A 17,161-nucleotide genomic window follows, 5' to 3' on the forward strand; every position below is an offset into this window, starting at 1 on the left:
TCCTTGTTGAAGCAGGACAGGAGGTAGGCAGCAAGCTGCGTGCCTTCCCCGAGGAGCTCCAGCTGTGCCCGTAAGGTCAGCACGGGACGAGAGAGCAGTGCTTCTGTGGCAGCTCGGAAACGAGCCCTGCTTCCCAGCTGTGTGTGAGACAGGGTTATGAGGAATTTGCCCAGGGAACATAACGGCAAGATTTCTTGTGCTGCTTTCCCAAGCGACTGCTGCTAGCCTCTGCTGGAAGGGGGATGAGACGCGTGGGGAGCGTTGCAAACCACACCTCCTCGCTTGGACCTGCTCTGATCCTCTGTTTACAGTGGCGGTGTCATTTCTTCCCTGGCTTTTTGCTGTGGAGCACTGCCGGCTGCAGGGAAGGGGAACGACACCGTCCCGCTGCTGGAGGTATTTGGGGACGGCCGCCGGGAGAGAGGAGAGGAGGCTGTGTAAGAGGGGAAAGGAGGTGCAGGGAGCCTCTCTTAGGCAAGGAATTACTTGAGCAGAAGGAAGACTGAAGGAGTTAGCAAGTCGCTGTGTCTTGGCGGTTTCTGCCTCGGGACTTTTTGCTCCGACTTCCTGCTTTTGCTTTAAGGAAGCAGAGTGGGGACGGACGGACCCGCTGCCTGCAGGGGCACGCCGTGTGCCCGCAGGAAAAGGACACTGCTCCTGGAGCAGGGGGAAATGTGTTGATCGGTGTGGAAGAGCTGGAGACACTTAATTAGCAGATGGGTCATTTTTCATTTTATTTTTTTTCAGGTTACCCAGCGTCTTTGTGAGTGTTGTGCTGAAAACACTTGCTTTCAGTTTTGACAAGATTTTGCAGGTCGCTTAGCTAATTCTAGTGGCTCTGTGGCTTTGGAACTGCGGATTTGGAGCGATCACTGCTATAGTTATGTTTTCCAGAGCAAAAGAAAAAGCAGGATGAGCTTACAGTATGTGGGACTGTGCTGTTTCCTTATGAAACAGGTGTCGTGAGCTGGCTAGATGGAAAACTAAGGCTTTTCTTCTGCATGCTTTGTGCAAGTTTAGAATTATTCTTTAAGAACATTCCTTGTGGTGTTCGCTCCTTACGCTCCCCGGTGCACGTGTTGTTCTGGAGGAGTGGTTCAGGGCTTGCGGCTGCTTTAAACGCCGTGTTTCCGTCTTGTGGCACTCCGAGGCTTTCCGGGGATTTCTTGGGATTGTGCCCCCTGAGAGAGAAAGGGAAAGGACACTTCTGGTACCTTGTGGGAGAGCCTGGAGCTCCTGGGCGTTCAGAGCGGATCCTCTCTTCTCTATGGGGAGGAAGCGGGAGCAGTGACTCCCTGGAGCCAAGACTTTTTGTGTGGCCTGACAGCCAGGAGGTGTCTGTGCCCAGGGAACGGGTTTCATCGCTTTCCAGTGAGCATTTTCCAGGTTACTGCGGCATTTCAGGGAAGGTGTGTAGCACTGCCAGCACCTCCGTAGCTGGCAGAAGGGCCGAGCCCGTGCCTCTACACCCTCTGTTACCCAGGGGGTCCCAGCCGGGGGTCGCATCCAGGTGTCATGCAGCAGCGATGCGGGCGGTTTGGAGGGGCAGGGAACGGGTTAATGGGCTTCTTGGAAATCGGCTTCCCCCAGCTGTGTTTGTTGTTTCAGCAGCATTTGCAGGAAGGTCAAACTGTCCGTGGGCCCCATGCATTGCTCGTGGGCGAAACCGATACAGTGCCAGCCACAGACAGGCTCCTCGGGGGGCTGCGCTCTCCAGAAATCCTCTCCCTGCTCATTCCCACTTGTTAATCTTTGCAAAGGGTTTTTGTCCTTGAAGTGCACTTTGCAGATTGAGCACAGCGAGGTGAAACTTCTCTCCCCGGTCCTATTGCTAACATACAACCCAGAAATGATAAGGGCAGTGAGATCGCCCTGTCCAGTTCTCAACAGACTGGAGATGAGTTGCCTTGAGTGAGGAAAAAATGGTTCAACTTCACCCACCCCCTGCATCTGTAGCCCTCTGGAGGAGTTTGTCGCATCCTGCAGAGAGCTTGCTGGCTCAGATGGAGAAGAAATGTGTCCAGTGAGCAGTGTGAGCAGAGCAGAGGTTCTCCTTCAAAAGGGGCCTGCTGGTCTGCTGTTCTGGTCTGCTGTGTGTGTGGTGAGGGAACTGTTGGAGGACAGCATTAGGCTGTTGATTTTTGTTTGTAGAAGGATAATTTCAAGGTCAAGGATGTTAAACAAAAAAAGCTTTCCCCAGTCCTGGGGAGAAGCGTGCCAGTCACCCGGGATAGGATTGTCACGGGATTTTTAGCCTTTGTGCAAAGAGGGCAAAGTTGCTGAGGAACCTTGCAGCTGGTCAGGAGGGGCTCGAGCCCAGAAGAGTGGACAGCTATCAGGAAATTTAACAAAGAAGTGGCAACAAGATTGGGATCCAGCTAGAGGAATGGCCAGGCTGAACCAGCATCATGTATTCAGCAGCAGCTGATAGCAGGTACCCTCCTCTTCCCATCATAAATGCGGAACAAAACGTCCCTAGTACGCTCTGGTGGTTGCTTGTGGCTCAGAGATTTCTCTGAGATAAAAAGAGAGATTTTTTATAACAGCCCTTTGTGGACAAACTCAGGAAGGAAAAACTAACCACTTCTGCAGCCCGTGGATGCGTATGACATCCCTGGCATCCTGTGTTAGGGAGTTCCACGCTTCAACAGCGCATGAAGAAGTGCTTCCTTGTGCTTTGTGTGCACCACCCAGTTTCAGCTGAGGCTCCCGAATTCTCCTCTCCGAGATGGCAGTGACTGGGGACAGTTCTTTACCATCTCTGCCATTCAGGAATTGGTTATGTGCATGACTCCGTAAAACAAATTTCTGCATTCAAAAATTTTGTGTATCCTTTAGGACCTTTCATCCATTTATTGAGCAAAAATCTGCCCCTGGATAATACATTTTTGCCCTTCAAGTACTCCGAGGACACCAAGAGGGTGCATGTGGCTCGTCACCAGCAGAGGACTGAGGGCTCCCCTTGCTCAAGGCAGCGGAGCTCAGAGGAAATCGGCAGTGATGTTCCATTCAAGGCGCCGAGGAGCTGCTCTGGATTGATGTCTTCTCCTGCAAAAACTCTTTGAAAGCCCCGAGGTGCAATCTGCCTCCCGACTGCTGCGCTCAAAGCACCGACCTTCAGCTTCGCAGCGCTGCCGGCAGTGCTCAGCGGGGAATAAAGGTTGTGTTACCTCGACACGGGTAAAATACCCTGTCCTTCTCAACTGCTGGGCTCGAGCTGATTGCCCCTGTCCTCTAGCAACCACATACTTGTGGTGGAACATTAACGGCAGTGGCATCAACGAGAAACTTGATACCTCTCAGGGCCTTCTCCACTTGACTGAGTGAGTGATATTTACTTTCTGCCGGATAATTGTGTCCTTTGTGGCTGTGCAGTGAGAGCTCCAATCCGTGGAAGTGCAGTGACTTCTTCGTGACACTGAAGGGTCTAATGTGGGGTTTTTCCACTCCTCTGCCGTTGGGGTGTGTGAGATGAATCCTTACGTTGCACTGTTTGGGATGTTGCAATGTTCTGCTTTGTCTCATTAAAAAAAAAAAGTTTGGGGAAACTTGAAAGACTTTATAAAGTGAAGAAATTTTTTAAAATGACTTGCTATTAAGCTGGCTATTGGTGTTTGTCATGTCTTGTTGCGGGCTTGTTCTTTATTTTCTGGAAAATCAGCTGCATACTAGTTACATTGACACATCCTAGACCGTTAGCTGTTTATGGAAAAAATGTGTTTTGGATTTAGCTTTTAATTGCTGAGAATTAACTCTCGGCCCAAACACTGCTGGAGGAAAAACTGATGCTTTCTCTCCCTCTCCCCAAGAAAAACAACCCAACAAAGGCCAAAACCCCGGCTAGCAGGAGCGGTTCCAGAGCAAACACACGCCCGCGGTGTTTGCGGTGCCAGCAGGGTGACACGGCCAGCGTGACAGCTGACGAGTGTCCCTGGCTGGCCATAGGTAAGGCAGAGGGGCAGAGCGTGGGCGTGATGAGATGGAGCATTTGTGACCATCTCCTGGGGAAAGGATACGGTCTGGGGATGTCGTGGACACCTGGAGATGTTGCTGTGATGACTCCTGGCGTGTCGGTGCTTTCTGCTGCGGTGTTGGACTGAGAAGCTGAGAAGGCAGCCCCGAGCGCAGCTCAGGAAGTTCATTTGTGCTCACGTCTTGAAATAAAGCAGAGAACTGTCTCCAGCTGGACGCAGATCGGGGCGAGCAGCAGGTTTCTTCACGGCAGGTTTCTCTGACAAAGTTCAAGAGGTTGGCGTGGCAAGTCATAAAAAACGAGTTCCTGTTTGAGGTGAGGGAAGTGCTGAACTGGAGCAGAGCGCGTTTTCCAAGATGCTGCCGTGAGTGAGGGAGCCCATTCCTGCAGTCCGTGGTGCTGGGATATACCTCCTTATCTTCCCGGCACATCCCACGGTGAAGTCACCCATCGATATTGCCACACGGGTTAGCTCACAGCTATCAGGCTGGGCTAATCTCCCGCTGAATAAACAACACAAAGGTTCCTGGATTCGTTCCTGTTCCCTTAAAGGGATACAATCGAGTGCAGGCAATTAAAGGAGAGAGAGAGCGTGCATGAAGTGTAGCTCGAGATATTACACCTGATTGCAGGCGCTCGGCCCAGGGCGTGTGTGTGGGTTCTTAGTTTTTTAAGGAAAAAAGCCTCATAAAACAATCGGTGTTTTTCTAATTTTTCAATGTATTTCTTTTCCTGCTGTTCCCTTTGGGAAGGGAGAACCCAACAACCACCCAAACAGATCCCAAACAATGGGAGCAAATTTCCTATAGAAGGGAGAGAGTAAAGTTAATTTTGTACAAAGTACGCTGAGAAATAACTCTTTTCTTCCTGCTCTCCTCCCAGCCTTTTCAGAGGCTGTGGCAGAGCCTGTTAAAACAGCTTCCACCAAATGGGCGCCCGGTTCCTTGGAGCAGCTTTTGGAAATTTCAGCCTGCGTGGGGCCTCGCTCGACACGGGGTTGGTGGCGTTCTCTGGCAGGGCTTCTCCTCCACGTTCGCCTGATCGGAGAGACTTGCCTGGCTGTCATTCAGTCAGCCCTCATAATATGTGCCTTTTGCACACAGTGAGGATACTTGTAAACATGTGTGAGTAATGATAATCGCTGTAAATATGTGAGATCACCGAGTCGCACGGTGCTATAAAACCTGAGAGCCTCGTCACCTGCAGAGGGGACTGTGCCCTACGAGGAGCGCTGTTTTTACAGCAATTACTGGCTTTCCAAAGAGCGGGAGGGAAGGGAAGGCAGAATAAACAGAGCAAGCGGCACGTGTTTGATGCAAAATGATATACGGACCCATAAAGCTTTTATTGACCCTTTCTTTGAAATCCTGCTTGTTAGCTGGTGCTCCCGAGTGACGCTCCCAGTCCATGAGCAAGTGAAGGCGCTGAGCTGCAGCATCTCGGTCTGCACTGTCTGAGCACCCGGAGAAGGGCAAGGCTGAATTGCTGGAGCATTCGTGCACAAGCCTGTGTGTGCTGCTGGGTGGGCTCCTCGCATGGGCCTGATCCTGCCAAGCCTCTTTTTGTGGGCTCTGCTTGGAGAGCAGGCGGTCTGCCTGCAGCACACCATTGTCCCGGGCACCTCGCTGCCCCTAACATCACTTCTCTGGCATTTCTGGTGCTGGGCTTCCTTTAAAGTTGCCGGGCTCTTTGTCTGCAGGAGGAGTAGAAATGACAGGGTGTGTTCTTCTGACCTGCTTCAAGAACTGGCGTTGCTGTTTGGCTTTAGTATGAGGGTGGGTTTTTTCATTTCCGATAATATTGTTTTAGGCAGAGACACACAGGATCTCCTCTTCGAAACTTCCCAGCAGGTATCTGAACGCTTTGTTTTGTTGTACACCTGGGACACTTCCTGCATACCTATAAAGAATCTCCTTTAAAATTCCCTTCTGCCACAATGTCACCAAAAAATAGTGGTACAGGAACACAAAACCCTGCTGTCCTTCGTAGCTCCGCAGGCCCCAAGCACCAGACTTGCTCCGTAATCCTGGTAAGCCACTTATCCAGTTGTCCTTAGCTTTCCCTTTGTTAACTGTTGATTCATTGCCCCGCTTCTGGCAGGGCTGCTAGGAATGCTGCGTGTCCAGTGCCTGCACAATGCCCTGCCGGTGGCGGAGGTCAGCCGAGGACCAGCTGTGGGGAATTTGGCTGGGCTCCCCCCTTTCCTTTCCTCCTTGTCATCGGGCTGAGAAAAATGAACAAAATTGTCATGTGTGCACGGTCCTCATGGTCACACAGATAAGGGCTTGGCTGTCGACTGTGTTCGAGTAATGACTTTTCTTTACCTCTGTAACGCTGCTTACTGCTACAAAAAAAAGGCTTTCTGAGAGAATAAATTGCAAACCAGGACCTTGTAAAAGTATCCCAAGAGGAGCATTTCCCCCCTGCAGGAAAAGCACCTTGGGTTTGTTCTTTTTGTTGAAATCTGCAGGCCTTCCAAGTTTTATCTTCATTTCTTTTTTCTTTGTCTTCATCTGCGAGTCTTTGGAACTATTCTGCTGCTCGAGTTTCATGTGTAATTATCGATCTCCAGGAACAGTCTTAAAATGAAGCACCAGGCCCGGCCTCGCAGCGGCGGGGAGGACAGCGCTGCGGGCATGGGCAGGTGACATGACTTACCCAGGGCCATATGGCAGGCTGAGTCAGGACTGAGGTTCAGGTCTTGTGATTTCCCCGGAGGAGGCCTTGCCCAGCAGACCCAGCTGTTTTTCTGACCCAGCTTTGCACGAGACAAACTGCAGTTTATGCCTCGAGTGGTTAAAATATGTGTAAGACTGGCCTGAGTTGCCTGTGCGTGGAAAAGCACCCAGTGTTGGTTTTCCTTACTGTCCGTCGGGGTTCTCCTGTGCTTTCCCTGAGCTGATCCGTGTTTGCTTCTAGGTGTAATGCACAGGTCCCAAGGACCGTCTCAGACCCCTTGGGTGAGGGAAGAGGGAGCAGCAGGACGTGACACGCAGAGGTGGCTTCCAGCGGGCCGGGGCGGCTGGAGCTCGGTGGTGCCATCAGGTCCCAACCCTTCCACCTTCTGGGGGCGTTGGTGGTGGTTTGGGCTGGATGAACTCTGCTGCGACCCACTGCAGGTGTTCTTATGGTTGTACATCTTATGGTAGTGCCATCTCAACATGGAGAGCCACGTCTTTAAGCCAGTTGAAATGGTTTGAACGAGAGACTCTGTCCTCTTGATGTTGAGTTAATGGGCTTGGTTTCTCACATGTAGGAGTCAAATCCTTTCAGACTTTTGCCCGTGCTCCTCTAATGAAGAGGCTTTTAGCTCCACTAGGATTTGGGAGCTACAATATGGCTGGGCTTTTGATAAAACGGGGAGATGCTAGAGGTGGGGATGTAATGCTTCTGATTGCAGCTTGCAAACAAGTCTCTGAGAGAGAGCAGAACATCCTCCTTGTGCAGCCTTTTGGTGGCTGCAGCAGGGCTGGGGAGATGTTGTCTGGCTGGGTTGCCCTGGGTTGCTGTTGAAACACAAACTATGGCGCTGCTAGCAAAAAAGTAAAATCTTCTGGTGGCATCAGTGTCTCTTAGTGGGAAGTTTTAGAAAACTTATTTCTTATTCATGCTTTTCCATATTGTTCCTTTCTTTTCTTTCCCTCAGTCCTGTCAGGGCTCTTGCTTTGAACTTCCTTGTGGAATAAATGGGTCTGGCAGAAAGCTTTAGCAAGGTAGCCCGTGGCCGCCAGTAATTACCATTCATCAGTGTGGCTCTCTGACTTCTCACCACAGACACCTGTAAATTCCATGCAGCTAAAGATATTTAGGTATTTTTTTCCTCTTACAGGTCTGACTTCTCATGCTTTCTTTCCCCAGTGCTGCTCCCCAAAGCTTGAGTCCAGCTCTGTTCCCTGCTTGCCAGGGATGGCTGCTTGACCAGAAACACATAATGCTCCCAGTCTGTAGGCAGTCCTCTGCAGAGTTTCAAGTAAATATTGTTTCAAGTGACACTAAGCAGAGATGCCCAGAAAAAATACCGATTTGAGAGAGGGAGCAAAGCATTCTGCTCGTTCTGTGAAGCAGAACAACCCTCTTGCTCACCAAGCGGCAGTAATGAATGGAGTCACATAGCATGGTGCATAATCGCCTTTTCCCTTTGTATTAGTTTCATACAGTTCTTGCGTGGTGACATTCTTCCAGGCCAACAAGTTCTTTATCGTCCCGACGTACTGAGGGTACAAACAGAGTCGAGTCGCTCATTATCGTTGCATCTGTACATGGCTTTTAATTCCTTGGAGGTTTCACAAACAAAAAACCCAAGCCCTCGTGGCTAGCACCGTTTAAATCTGCTGTCAGCCTGCTTGCACAGCTCGCTTCTGCCCTGCAGGGCAGAGCACAGAGCTGCTTCAGGAAACGCCTAAAGCAACTGGTGCAACAGGGCTTAAAAATGCGGTGGTGGTGCTGAAGAAAAGCTGCCTGGAGAGCGTTACGTGGTGGGCTCAGCAGGTCGGAAGGTGAGTCGGGGTAGGGATGCGTTGTATGCATCTTTACAGTCCCCCTGCTGTGCTTACAGGGGTGCTCTCTTTCTTAGCCGTTTTGTTTCATGTGCGTGTAAATAATGGGAATTATTTTCTTTGGCATCTGAAATGTCTCCATAATTGTGTGGTTTCCTTCCTACAAAGGTGAACATTTCAGATTAAAATTCTGTTTGGCAGTTTATGAGCTCTCAAAACAGAGGCAAAAAGGGCAGGAGTGCCCAGCTTATTAATTTTTTCCCATCTTATGTCCAAGTATAGGAATGTTCAGACCTTTCTTTTTGCGCTGTGGTACCACAGAAGAAGATGGAGTTACTGTTGGGGAAGTGTTAACAAGAAAATGCCAGCGCTGGGAAGTCAGATATGGGGTCTGGGTGGGAGAGGCGATCCTTTTCCTCCTTCCTTCATCGCCTGCACAGATCTTCCTCCTCGCTGCCTTTGTTGTCCTGCTCTGGGCTCGTGCAGCTGTGGTGCAGGTCTGCACAAAAAAGCAGCAGGAGGAGGCAGAGCTCGTGCTGATGCCAGAGGAATGCAGAGCAGAGGGAAGCATCGTGGGCAAGGAGCTGGCCCTGCTCTCAGCGCACAGCACGGAGGGTTACAGCCGCGTGGCAAGCCCAGTTGTGCCCGTGTCATATCCAGCACGTACCTCTGCCACCTCTCTGTGTCCCAAACCCACAGCTTTCTGCTGGGTAGCAGACACAGGTGCTGAATATCAGCCATCAGAGCAGCAAGGCGCGCAACCAGGTGATGCGGTGGTAAGAAGTGGAGGGTGACGTTTGACTGGGCTTTCTGTTTCCTGCCCCACAGCTCTTCCATTTGCCCCTGCCCTGGGGGAGAAAGCTCTAACAAGATGGAGAAGCAGAGGGGTTCGTGCCTGAGATACGTCCACTGGGAAGCAGACGAGGAGGGGGCCGAGGAGGGTGAGGTGACTCCTGCTGCTTCTCCTTCCAGCCGAACGACTGCGTTGGAAGAGGTGGAGGTGGAGATGCTCAAAAAGGCAAGGGAGCTCTTCCAGCTGTGTGACAAGGATGAGAAGGGCTTTATCACCAAGCTGGACATGCAGGTGAGGGAAAAAAATCCATCCCCTTTCCTGGGAGGAGCTGTAAAGGCATGGGGGGCCAGAAGGGGGGAGAACGTGGCATATCTTATCCTTTGGCAGGCATGGGCGTGCACGTGTCTGCCTTCCTGCGAGCCAGGCTCTGCCACAGCTGGCTGCCAAAACTCCTGGGGAGGCCGTGTACCCCTTGGGAATTCCTGGGACTGCAATCCCAAATTTGTAAGGAATGCATATAATTAAAAAAATTGCAACAGATCCTACAAACGTTAAGCATGCGATGGATGGGAAATCTGGGGAAAAAATCTTTGGTTTATTTAAAAAACAAAATAACACCACTATAAACAACAACAAGCCCACCAGTCTTTTAACAGCAACAAAAAAGAAACACTCTAACTTTTGTTTTTGTCTCAAACATAGCTGAAGCCTTATCTCAGACATTCTCTTTAAGCCTGAATATTTTTTTACTCTGGTATAATGCATTCTGCTGCTTTTTGTTCAAAACAGCCCGTGTTAACAGAATCTCGCTTTCTTTGTGCTTTTTGCTTTAACGTTTTATCAGGAAGGTTACATGTGGGCTGTTTTTCTCCTGTCCCATCTCTTTCTCAGTCTCTGATTAACATTTGGCAAGTCCAGTTTAGTAAACAAATCCTGGTTTGACTTTTGACTCATGGGTTGCGCGATGCCTCATTCTGTATACTGACGTTAATAAATATTTCTTAAGCTTTATCTAAAGCTGAGTTTTTAATGGATGGTGATGGGTTTTTGGCCCAGACCTCATGTTATTTGGAAGCTTCTTTGGAAACCCCTTGGCACTGTGTACTCTGCACATGTATTACAAAGGGAAATCTCCCTGTTCCTTGTCTGCGTAGCGGGAATAATGATGCAATCCCAACAGACAGATGACAGAAGGAAGCTAACTCTCTGCTACAGACTGAACGTTTTGCTTGTGATCTGCAAGGTTTCCTGCAAGAGCTAGGAGCTGAACGCAGACACCCTGAGTCCTAGATCACCAGTCTGTGCTCTCTTTCTGGCTGAAGAGGTGGAGCTGGGACCTGATGTGCCCACGGAGCTCCCCTGGAGCAGCAGTGTCTGCAGAAGGCACAGCCACCCTTGGGTAGAGCCTGGGCAGGGCTGGGTTGGGACAGGTGGTGAGCTGGAGGCTGAAGTGGGGCTGGAAGAGGGATGAGCTCCCTTCAAACAACAGAACCCAGAGCTCTCTCTCTGCAGGCCTGGTTGGATCACCAGGTGATGGAGAGCTTTATCAGTGGGCTCAAACGGGCGCTTGTGGTGTGACTCAGGCACACCCCAAACTGTCTTATCCTAGCCAGGGCACAGAAAGCTGGGTCCAGCAGAGACAGAGCAGATCACGGGGAAGCCTTCCGTCATGCCTTCATTTTGTTCGCTCTTTTTCTCTCTGCAGCGGCTTCAGAGTGAACTCCCCCTAACGCTTGAGCAGCTGGAGACTGTTTTTGACAGCTTGGAGCAGAACAATAATGGATACCTGACGCCTGTGGAGTTCAGCATGGGGCTGGGTAAGGACTGCACAGAGAAAGAGGAAGGAAAAGTCTGTTGCAGATTTTTTTATGCTGGCAAGAAAGCTGCAAGCGCAGTGCTTCTGCTGAAGCTGTACCAGTTATGCGTGGCAGTGCCCCATGGTTACCTGAATATCACTGGAGCAGGTGTGTGTACAGGACTGTTGGAGTAGTAGCTGTATCCTGATTGAGCAGGGTTTTTTTTGGGTTTGGGGTGCTAGCCATAGGCAGACATCATGAGGGTACCTGCCTCAGTGCGGGTAGAGCAGGCCAGATCTTCCTTTGGGCCACCCTGGCTGGTTGCTGTGTCTCAGCCTGGAACAGAGCCACTTGTCAGGTACCACCCTGTCTTGGCAGCCTGGCTCCCTGACATTTGCTCCAGTCTGGGCAAAACACTTTATTGCAAAACACTTCATTTCTCCATTTCTTCTCCGTATGGTCATTCCTTGGGCTGGCCTCACTGAGATCCTTTTCAGGCTGACCTCTAGCTCAGGAATTTGCCCTGGCATCCTGCTGTCATCCTTCCAGAGCATACAGGGGGGAGATCAAGGGAGAGAGCTCCAGCTGGGAACTGTGCAGCCATCAGCTCTGCTTCTTCAGAGGGCTCCTTGCATGGCCTCTGAGAGCTTACGGGGTGTTTCTGCACAGCTGACAAGAAGAGCATCAGTTTACAATGTTCAATGTAAAGCAATGTGATGGGAGATCCTTCTGGCGTGTCAAAACAATCTTCCAATTATTCCCTATCTCGATTTTCCCAGCTCTATGAGACAGTTAATGAGAGATAATGATTCTTTTCTTAAGTAGACATCCAAAGTGCCTAATCTAAGTCCATCCCCTTAAAGTCCAAGGCTTTAAGCTGGAGTGGGGCCTGCCTGCCCATGCTTTAGATTTTTTACACATTTTAAGAGTGGGAGAGAGGCTGCTAGATTCTGCATCTCTCTGCATTACTCCCAGCATGAAGGAAAATGTGTTGCAGACCCCAGCAATGTGTGTCTTATGCTGGGCTGGAGCGGCCCCGAGCCTGGCAGGTCTCTAGCAGATGCCCGGGGTGCAGTGGAGCTGTGACCACCTGGGAAGAGGAGGAGGAAGTGCAGTGGGGCAACCTGCCGTGTGTTGGATGCAATCCCTGGCATCCAAGCACAGAGGGACAACAGAAAGGGAAAAGAAGCTTGCATCAGAACCTCAGCACTCTTTTTTACAGATGACTTCTCACAGTATTATACGTAGTGAGTGGAGAGGATGTGGTGAAGATGTTTGCAGCCAAGACGTGGTAGAGTTAAATGACGGGAGGTGCACGGATTTGGGATATTTTCCCTGTAGAGCAGCTTCATGTTCTTAGCCATGCTCTGAACATCCTTGGCTCCTGGCCCTGTGGCTGGGATGTCAGTTTTGGATCCAAGCAGATGTGTCCTGGGATGGAAGGGTGGCTGCTAACGGAGGCCTGACCTCGGTGTGCAGGATGAGGTCCTGAGTTTTGGACAGGCTCACTCAATTTGTTTCTTTAAGAATTTGTTCCCAGCACCAGTTCCTGTCACATGCCTTGCATAGCATGAAATTCTCATGGCATTAGTGTCTCAGCGTGAAACAGGATCTGGAAGGCTGGAAGCCGAACATACGTGGGATGGGGCCGGAGGGGGTGCCGAGAGGATAAGGTCATTTTGCTCAGACACCACGCAGTCCTAGCAGGAGGCAGTCCTCGTCCTGTAGTGCTTGAATCAGAGCAGATGTAGCACATGAGGAGGGAAGGGTGATGCTCTCCCACCACCCCTGTTTATAAGCTGAGAAACCGAGGCACAGAGCTATTTGGTGCCTGGCTTGCAGTCCCAGAGGGAGTTTGTGGCACCACTGACAAACGCACCCACAGCACCGCTCTGCAGCGGTGAAATGACCAAATGCCATCTTCCACGTGCAGAGGATCCAAGGTGGTAGATCATCCTAGCACAGATGTGAGCAGAGCCATAGCAGCCCTTTGTCAGGCTGGAAGCCAGCCTCAGTGCTAGCATCGAAGACTGGACACTGGACACATCGTTCAGGACATCAGAGCGGAGGCTCTTTGCTGCCCAGGAGCTGTCTTCTACAAGAGCAGCATGCATGCAGCTTCTGGTGGAGCTGTGTCAGGCTGCCACTTGAACAACAACTCATTAAGTGACATCTAATTTGACTTCCTTTTTTTCTCCTTCTTCCCTTCTCCTTCCATCAGGAAAGCTGATAGGGATTGACTTGTGTCAGGGGGCCGGAAGGACGGATCGCTCCAGTCACGAGGAGACCTTTGAGTCAGGCTGGTCAGATGATATGGACCCAGCAGATGATGAAGAGAAACGCTTCTGCTCCATGATGGAGCAGCTTGGAGCAGCCCAAGTATTTGAAGAGTAAGTAAGAGAATCTCATGGCCTTACTTCTGCCCTGTTTTGAACTTGCAGTGCCGACACTTGAAAGTACCAGTGAACACCAAGGAGGTGAAGTGAGCTGCTTGCTCCCTGAACTACTGCTTGCGTTTTCTGTCTTGCTGTCTCGTGTTTTCACATGCTTGGTAACAAATGCCGTGAAGTCTGGGTTTTCTCATCGGTTATAAATTACTTCCAGTGCAGTGCTTCTCTCAGTTTTCCAAACTGCAAGTTCAATACCACAGCTGTAAAATGTAGCAATTGATGTGGAAACTCATCGGCACGCAGCAAATGAAAAGAAGCCTGTGAGGGTTAGACAAGGTAAGGAGGATGTGTGTGCTGTCTCTCCCAAAAGGGGGTGTGATTGCTCACACATGGCCAGAGAATCTTAGCTCTGAGAGCGTGCCTGAAGGATCTGTGCTCAAGGGGCTGCTTGGGGCTGGGCTGATCTTGAGAACGGTGAGAGGCTAAAATGAGCAAGGAATAAAAACCTGCGCCTTAAAAATGGATATCAGTGCTCATGCAGTGGCAGAGTCTGCTGACCCCAGTGTCATGCAGCTGCTACACCACAAGAGATTTTTTTAGGGCCTTCCCGAGTGAAACATTCTCCATACTTGCTTCTTACTGATGCACACCTGCTGGTGCTGGGGTGGCCCAACAGCATCCATGGCAGGCTTTTATTTTTTCAGGTGTCGTAGTACAACAGTTGTCAGCAGCTTGCTGGGAGCAGCCCTGCTCCCAACAGGGACAGGAGATAGACAGGATTGGAGACAGAAGCTGAGAGCCAAGGATTCTGCTGCTTGTAGAGCATCGTCTGTCATGAAACAGATTGTTTTGTTTCATTTTCATTGTGATACAGAACACCTACCTGGTTTTTTTTTAATGCTAAACAGCTTCTCAAGAAAACTTCTGGGAAGCTTTTATGCCTCAAAGAATGGGATGACACTGTGAAAGGCTGTATTATTGTTTTGGATGAGTAGCTTCTGCTGTCTACAGCTGTTTGTGAAGCATCTGGTCTTAAAGTGTGTTAGGACTTACCCTGTGTTTTGTTTCGACCACTTACTTGTAGGTTTATGCAATGAGTCCAACAGCTACTTCATATCATACCTCTGTGCCGAGCCAGTTGTAAGGAATTATTGAAAACCAGGACTTAACTGGGGATAGATTAGGAATCTGAGCTATCTTCACTGGTTTTGCTACAGATAAATGGCTTTGAGTGTTAATGGAGCTGAATATTTTCTGTTATCCAAAATCTGAAGTTTTGAAGAACTGTCAGTAATTTTTTTCAACTTGAGACAAAAGTGGGAGGCTATCTTGTGATGGTGGCAGAGGGAATCAAGGGCTTTTTGGTAATCTTTTTTTTTTCATGAAGAATACTAAGGGAGACAAATACATAGGCAAAGAAAACTTTCTATTTGGATAATGACTATGAGTATAATTGTTTTGTACATTTCAAGCTAGTTTCTTCAAAGTAATCCATGGATTAAAAAAAAAAAAGTAAAAAAAACACAACCCCAAAACAAACATGGGACTTATGAGACTCTTTGAGAAAGATTGAGTTTCTAAGTGCTGTGTACCAGTTGTGATGAGCTAAATGCCAAACAATACAATTGTTATTGCAGGTTCAGAAAAACAAGACTTTGGATTTCTGGGGCTTCCTCCATAATCTTAATGCAACACCTTGGAAAACTTGCTGCTTTTGTTTGTGCCTTAGTTCCAAAATTGCTGAATAAGCAAACAAACAAGGGCAGCAGCACCCACCAGTACAGTCATGGTATGATAAAACCAACGTGATGTGTGCTGGCTCTAAGAGTTTGCTGCTTGATCACAGCTGACAGCAAACTTGCTGAATGTTTATCTCTTTCAATCTTCGTTTAAACACCAAATGTGTTATGACTGAGTGCTTGGAAAACAATCATTCTAGAACTGCTTTCTAGGTAACTGCTTTGCTCTTCCAGCTGACCTTCTTCCTGTTAACTTTGCAGTAGCTCTCAGTTGCTGTGCACGCTCAGAAACTGTCTGCCCTTCCTCTTTGCTGTGTGGTGTAATGCAGGAGGTCACAGGCAGGCTGTCAGCCCCTGAATGTGTATCGGAGTTGGAGTAACAACCCAGAAGATGACAAAAATTCATTTGCTTTCCTTCTCTCTTGTGTGCTTGCTCCAGTCCAAGTGAGGTTCGGGAGCTTTGGGCTCGGCTACGAAAGGAGCGCCCGGAGCTCTTACCCAGCTTTGAGGAGTTTCTGTTGCGTGTTTCATCGTACATCAAGGAGGTGAATCATGAGAAGGAGTCCATGGAGCAGGCATTGAAGCGGTAAGGAGAACATCATGGCCAGCTGCTGCCAGGAACCAGCTGGTACTTGGATGCAATATCATGTGTTACATTCTTCCTCAAGGACAAGGGGAGACTGGGTTACAGGACATGGGCTCTTTTCTTGCTGTAATAAAATGACTCCTTATCTCGACTTAATTGCCACAGGTTTGTTTTAATTGCCACAGTTTTGTTTTGCATCGGTGCACACCCATAATGTTTGGTCTGGTTAAAATCCCACTCAAATAACTTTTTGGCAATGCTGCACAGCTGTTAGTAGAACTCTTTCCACCACATCTCCTGTTTTCTTTCTGCATTCTCTTTCTCTCTCTTGACAATGCACCTTTCCTTTTGTAGGAAGGAGACGGACCATGACCGAGAAGTCAGGTGCCTTTATGAAGAAATGGAGCAACAGATCAAAGCAGAAAGGGAGAGGATAATCTGCCAGGTACCTCGTCTTTCTTGGCTGAAGTCAAACTTTCTCTGGCTGAAGCAGGGGTGGTGGCTCATCTGGCCAAGGAACAGCTCTTAGCTGTGCTGGGTGTTACATCAGCAGCTGTGTGTCTTTACCTCTGCAGGAAGCACTGAGACATGACAGGAGTAACCTGCTCCAAAAGGAGCTGCGCAGCAAAGAGCAGGAGCTGGAGAAAATTCTCTACCGACAGAAGAAGGTAACAGGACCCAAAGCCTTTCTAAAGCATATCCCCTTCTACTGTCTTTCTGTTAAGACCTCTTCTGTCTGAGGGTGGTTTTCATCAGCTGACACTTAGTGGTGGCTAGCCTAGTTGTCGCCTGTCCCTGAAAGTGTTGAGGTGGATTGGTTTGTCCTCAGCTGAAGTGTCATCCTGTCACATCCTGGCTGCTCATCTTATCTGATTGGGTTTCTCTTGTACTTTGCCTTGCCTTTATTTGGCAAGGAAAATGGGGTAGAGACTTGGAAATTGTGAATTTGGGGCCTTCTGTGGTGTGTAAGAGAGCTGTGTATGCACATGCAAAAGCCAAATTTCTGTAGTTTTTCTTTTGCCCCAGAATAACCCAGAGGGAACAGTTCTGTGATGCTTTGAGTTGTTTGTACTGCACACTTGCATTTCAGCATCTGATGACGTACTGATTAATCAGTCAATGAAAAGATCAAAGCAGAAATTTTCCATTGGCTTTCTGTCCCTGCTATGTGCATTTGTATGTGATAGTCCATTGGGGATGTCTTTCCTTTCTTTGAAAAACTAAGACCCCAGCAGAAACAAGTCATGGGAGGTACTTGGAAGGTGCTGGTGATTGGAGGAATCCAAGTTGGATACCTGGCCTTGAACACCTCCAGGGCTGGGGCATCCACAGCTTCTACGGGCAGCCTGTGCCACGGCCTCACCACCTTCTGAGTGAAGAATTTGCTC

At 49.3% G+C, this 17,161-nt stretch overlaps 1 protein-coding gene across 1 annotated transcript in view; it reads left to right on the forward strand.

Annotated features, from left to right (window-relative positions):
• The first annotated feature begins 345 nt into the window (after positions 1–345).
• Positions 346–17,161, forward strand: part of CRACR2B (calcium release activated channel regulator 2B) — a 32,786-nt gene continuing 15,970 nt past the window's right edge. Inside the window, exons 1-7 of the mRNA XM_032188036.1 lie at positions 346–396; positions 9,298–9,553; positions 10,968–11,079; positions 13,280–13,448; positions 15,627–15,773; positions 16,128–16,218; positions 16,349–16,441. Coding sequence (XP_032043927.1) covers positions 9,341–9,553; positions 10,968–11,079; positions 13,280–13,448; positions 15,627–15,773; positions 16,128–16,218; positions 16,349–16,441 — 825 coding nt within the window. The 5' untranslated portion in view covers positions 346–396; positions 9,298–9,340. The remainder of the gene's footprint in view (positions 397–9,297; positions 9,554–10,967; positions 11,080–13,279; positions 13,449–15,626; positions 15,774–16,127; positions 16,219–16,348; positions 16,442–17,161) is intronic.

The sequence above is a fragment of the Aythya fuligula genome, chromosome 5 (assembly GCF_009819795.1).
Source record: "Aythya fuligula isolate bAytFul2 chromosome 5, bAytFul2.pri, whole genome shotgun sequence".
NCBI classification, from domain to species: domain Eukaryota; kingdom Metazoa; phylum Chordata; class Aves; order Anseriformes; family Anatidae; genus Aythya; species Aythya fuligula.